Source organism: Telmatherina bonti, assembly GCF_933228915.1.
Source record: "Telmatherina bonti genome assembly, chromosome: 17".
NCBI classification, from domain to species: domain Eukaryota; kingdom Metazoa; phylum Chordata; class Actinopteri; order Atheriniformes; family Telmatherinidae; genus Telmatherina; species Telmatherina bonti.
This window is the reverse complement of record NC_136615.1, coordinates 21,971,088-21,976,712: the sequence shown is the minus strand read 5'-3', so window position 1 is coordinate 21,976,712 and position 5,625 is coordinate 21,971,088. Positions and strand designations below refer to the sequence as shown.

Below are 5,625 nucleotides of genomic sequence, written 5' to 3'. Positions count from 1 at the left end.
TCTACAACATATGCTCTAAAAAACACACAATGGCACATAATTGTGGTTAAATGACATTAAGACGAAACAAATAAAACTCTGCAGTTTAAACACAAATTACAATGAACTATCTGTTTGACACGTTTTTAATTTTAAGTTTATGTTCCCCAGCTCTGACAACACGGTGCCTCTGCCTTTCAACCCGTTTCCCGAGGTGGACGCACAGGATATCGGATATAGAGATCACCATGATATTGCTGTGGGCGGCTTGTTTAATATTTCTGCAGCAACATTTTTGCCTACCCTCTCAGAATACCACGCCTCCTCCCCACAGATTCACAGGGCTCTGATCCCTCCCTCCAACCAAGCCGGCAGCCTATAACCTCCCCGGTTCTCAGCCCATGCCACCACAGTTGATTCTTTGGAAAGGCATTGTCATGCAAATAAAGGACGCGTAAAATATTCCCCCGGAGCGCAGCGCAGGGCAGAGACTCATACGGACCGCAAGGAGGGCAAAACAGTGGCTTTCTATCGTCTGCGTCGCCACGGACCCGTCCATCTGTAACAGGTAAGTCGGAAAGCTGAAGCGGATCACGGTTCCACTCATGTTTAATGGCAAAATTCACGCAGGCTGTATGCGCGTAAACATGTGCGCACGGCGGTCTCCTCTCCCATTCTTGGATGTGGCGGAATGTGGGGCGTTCTGTCGGTGACGAATCTGGATTCATGTGGACTTTTCTTGTCATTTTTGTCTTTCCCAGACACCCTGGCCACATAAGCAGTGACACACAGCCAGGTTGCAGGTTGGTCCGCTGAAGGAAAAAAAAAACGTCGGGGATCCAACAACAAGGAGGCTGCCCTGTGGAGATAGTTGTCATAATTCCAGTCTCCCACAGTGAAGTCTGAGGTGTCCCCTCTCCATCCCCTTGCGCAGGTTACCTGCTGCTGCTACAGAAAGGGGACCCCTGGATCTCTTGAGAGTACTTTTTTTTTTTTTTTTTTTAATGTTTTAGGGGATATAGGATTCCTCAAATATTAACATTTTTGCACACCAAGTGTGTCATTTTCTCTCTTGTCCTTTTTGGGATATATACAGTGATCCTCATTTCCCCCCGCCCCCTGTTTTAGAACAATAAAGTGCCTTAACAACTGGTCATAATCCAGTGTAACTGTGGCATCGTTACCTGACCAGAGACGCTCAACAGGAAGTCTATTCTATTATCAGTTTTAGAGCCCAGGCAGGATTACGCGTTCCCCACCATAGCGAGCTGCAACCATGAGCCAGGCGGACGTGTCGACTTGCTCTGCGCCGCAGAGAGTTTTCCAAGAGGCAGTCAAGAAGGGCAACACCAAGGAGCTGCACTCGTTGCTACAGAATATGACAAACTGCGAATTCAACGTTAACTCCTTCGGGCCAGAAGGACAGACGGCCCTCCACCAGTCCGTTATTGACGGGAATCTGGAGCTGGTAAAACTACTGGTGAAGTTTGGTGCAGATATTCGGTTGGCCAACAGGGAAGGGTGGAGCGCTTTACACATCGCCGCCTTCGGGGGCCACCAAGACATTGTGCTATACCTCATCACCAAGGCCAAGTATTCTTCTGGGGCCCGGTGATCTGTCTCTGCTGTCAGGTAAAAAAAAAAAAAAAAAAAAAAAAAAAAAAGAAAAAGAAAAAAAGAGAGAAAAGAATTAAAAAAAAAAACCTTAAAAAAAAAAGATCAAACATCAATAACAAATCCCATTTAAAACTGCAACTCTTTTAAAGGCAAAAGACTGTCATTATTTACATAGTTGTGCCAAATTATATTAAAAAGGAAATAAAACAGGCCTGCACAGTAATCTTGTTTCACTGTAAACCAAACGGGACCCTCTCTGGACTCCTGAGTGAAGCACCTCATGGTTCACACACGGCGTTTCAGCAGGGATCTTTCACACACACAGAAAAGGATGAGTCGGGTTTTTTTTTTTTTTTTTTTTTTGTTTTAAGTATCCCATTTCGGTGAGTTTGTTGGTACTACAGCTTTCTTCTTGAATGTTCACATGAGATCCCACTCTAAACGAAAGCCTGTGTATTATCACACCATGTGTGTGTTTAGACTCCAGAGTACAGATGGCCCAGTTTTTCTTTCCCTGACCTCCCATTCTCAGCACAGTTCAATAGTTTCTTTGTGGGAGCGCAGATCTGAACTGTTGCTCCTCAGCTGTTCTGTTAAACCCTTTATAAGAAAAAAAAAAACAAACAAAAAAAAAAAAAAATAAGTTATTTTATGTGAAATACGGCACTTGATGCTACATGGCTGCATGCTGGAATATCTGAAAGGGAAAACGCATGAATATGAGAAGAAGGGTTGCCCTCTGTTGGCTATCAGAGGTCTATTTTCTTAAATGTCATTTGCTTAACTCAAAGGGCGACATTATGGCTATCCAACACATTTTTTTTAGTTGTGTAATCATTATGTAACAACTGATTCATTGGTGTGAAGTACTGTACACAAATAGCTTTACTTTGTTTTTAAAGGAAATAAAGAGACAGTATCTGAATGCGCTCTGCAAGCAGAAATTGCCATGCTGGCGTCCAACTTTTCAGGCCAGTGCGACCACTTTTGACAGTGGTCATTGTGTTATTAAAGCCGCTGCTTTCGCTTTGTATCAAATAAAATTGGAATTCACTTTATAATCTCCTTTCAGTATTCTATTAACATCCTAGTCATCACTGTGAAAGCAGGCTGGGTTTTTTTTCTTTTAATTTATGAAGGTACATTGAAAGATGCATTTAAAAAAAAAAAAAAATGTTGTGGTTCTTCTAAAAAAAAAAAAAAAGAAGAAAATCTGTAGAGTTAAAAATATCATGGATGACTCAAGCTGCTTCAGACTCTTAAGTGTAAACTGCCCCATGTGGAGGTAGACCCCCTCACCCCCTCTAACTATCCATCCACCACAAACCTAGATACCCCTACCGCTGTAGTCTGTAGACCCTCAAGAGGACTTTCTCCTCCTCCCCTCCCTACCCTTCCAGTTTCAATGAATTTCTTTTGGTTGCCTTTTTCCCAGCTACCTCGACTTTTAAGTATTCTCAAGTTGCTCCGCTTTCTCTCTACTCTGCAGCGTTGTTTTTGGGAGTCTGAAGACAGAGATTCACAGTTTGTGGCTGTGAACCCTCGGCATGCCATGTATGTCTTTCCTACATAGTCTGACAGACAGATGGACTTCCAGTGCAGAAGATGCAATTAAACCATTCCTGTACCCTCAGTAAGGACAGTTTATCTTTTACACTACAACCAAACCAGTGCTGACAAGCAAAGCATAATCTGCCTTCCTGCAAAGGAGTCTGTTTTCTCCCCCTCGTGCATGTTTCTAATCCTTAATTTTTCCCCTCTGTGTCCTCATCAGCCTGTTTTCTTTTTTTTTCTTTTTTTTTTTAAATGTCTCGCATGACTTATAAATGCAGGGAGTAATATTGCACAAAATTACGGAGCCTTGTGCGCCCCTAGTGTTCATATGGGGTAATTTCAGGAGCCAAGGCTTTGGAATAGTTACTACTACTGAGCAGGACCCTCATGGACGATGAAGACTTAAGAGAAAAGAAAAAAAACAACAACAAAAGACTGTATCAGGATGTCACACACACACAAAAAAGGAAAATTAGGTTTCATAAATTTGCCTGTTGCATTTTTGAAAGTCATGGCACCCTAACATTTGTAACAATGCTGCTTGTTTGTTCTTTTTTTTTTTTTTTTTTTTTTCTTTAAAGCTGACTGCTAAATTGGCCAACAGTTGTAGAAGCTTCATAGCAACAACACTGGTTCAACTCATGAGAAGCTATTGAGAAAGTTTTTGTTGTTGTTGTTGTTAAAGGACTGATGTGTGTTTGTGTCTGTGTCATTGTGCACTTCTCATGAGGCCTGTGTCAAACAGAATGAGAACTTCCCAACCTGGAACAACCATAATTATCCCAAAATCATAGTTCCACTACACCTGGTTTAGTTTGGTAACAGGCAACACATGAAATATGCATCGCTTGTATTAAACTTGATTTTTCTTTTCTTTTTTTTTTTTCTTTTTTTTGAATATTGCACTGATGACTGTTGTTGAGAAGTTGGCTTTTATGCGTCAACATTTAATTTTTTTCTGAACAGAAAAAAACAAACACAACAAAATACTATTGTATAAATATATGCTCCAGGTGATAATGTCCTAATGTGTGTATTACTTTGTGGAAAAAAAACAAACTGTTTTTCAACAAAGATACGTGTATCTCTGTGATTGGGTGTATGTATATATACATATGGATATATATATCAATGCTGATGATGATAATGATAGATTGGGGCACTTTTTTTTCTGAAGTGCTGTCTTCCTGTTTTGTTTGTTAAAGGGGAATAATACATTTGATGGTAAGATCATTGTAACATGATTAAAAAAAAAAAATTGCACGGTTGTGCAGTTATTTGGCTTACCAGGTCATAACATTTATGACGTAAGGAGCCAGCTGCCAGATTGATGTACATGAGTGAGCTGAATTTTTTTTTCTATAAAACTTAATAAAAGGAGGAAAAAAAATGGCAGAAAAAAAGAACAGAGACGAGTAAAAGTGCTGACTTCTTTGGGCCAACTTGTGTTTCTGGTCTTGCTTCATTTCAAGTGAGAGGAAACATGAATTTGTGATGCAGATGTTCCATCTTGTCTGATCTTTGTTTTATGTTTTTGTTTGTATTCTTTATTTTTGAACATTTGTAACACTGTGATGATGACGTCATGTCACGTGGAGATGAGTGCTGTATTATTTTTGTACGTTTGTGTACAAGCCAGTAAAGAAATCATTAAACTCAAACGTCTGTTTATTTATGCTTATGTTTCTTCCTCCTGTTTCCTTGGGGCTCAGCGCCCCATCCTCCCTCCTGCAGCATTTTTAATAGAAAAGGTTGGTTTGGGAAACACCCCTCCTCCCCTCTTGCCTCCCTGTCTTCCAAGCCAGGCCCAGCCCAGATCTCTATTCTCTCCTTTTGTCATTCATCTGGCCTCATCCTTTCACTGCTGGGATAAAGGGACCCAGTGCATTGTGGGTAGGCTCAGTTTAAAGTAGGATCCCCTCCGCTGTGTGTGTTGTGAGAGAACTGGTTTTATGTTCCCCCCACTCCTACACATACACACAGTCAGAAACTTTCCAAAACACTCATCTTGTGCTTTTCTAATCAGGAAGACCCAAACTTTGCACTGCAGTCCAGTTTTCTGTTAACAACTTGTTTTCCTTTCTCTCATCCCTTTGTAATTTATTTTTGTTTAATTTGACTGAACATAAAGTGAAATGATTTCTCTGCCATGCAAAACTCACTTGCTTTTCAAAATCATGTGATTAATCTGGAAAGAGAAATCCTCTTCTCATCTCTTGTCTGTTGGTGTGATTTTACTTGCAACATATGTCATTCATAAGGCTTTATGGTAACCACAGTGATGCATGTTACAGCTCTGAAAATGGCTGGTTAAACTGTTAACCACTTTAACTTAATTTAGTGTGAGAAAAGGGGAGTAAATACAACAGCTGTTTGGCATGGAAGGATAGATATTAGTGTGTATTTGGGTTAAAGCTAAAGTTAGTTTAATGCAAATTTCTGAAAATCCTTTTTTTTTTAAACTAAAAGAAAAAG

The 5,625-nt window shown here is 40.3% G+C and overlaps 1 protein-coding gene across 1 annotated transcript; it reads left to right on the top strand.

The window, feature by feature from the left end:
• Window positions 1-406: 406 nt before the first annotated feature.
• nrarpa (NOTCH regulated ankyrin repeat protein a) lies at window positions 407-4,742 on the top strand. Its single transcript, XM_079256895.1, has 2 exons — window positions 407-547; window positions 741-4,742. The coding sequence occupies exon 2, from the start codon at window positions 1,256-1,258 to the stop codon at window positions 1,592-1,594; it is 339 nt and encodes a 112-aa protein (XP_079113021.1). The 5' UTR covers window positions 407-547; window positions 741-1,255; the 3' UTR covers window positions 1,595-4,742.
• The last annotated feature ends 883 nt before the right edge of the window (window positions 4,743-5,625 follow it).

Bases quoted from the DNA above. Each gene is read 5' to 3' on its own strand.
- nrarpa (XM_079256895.1), top strand. From the start codon at position 1,256: ATGAGCCAGGCGGACGTGTCGACTTGCTCTGCGCCGCAGAGAGTTTTC.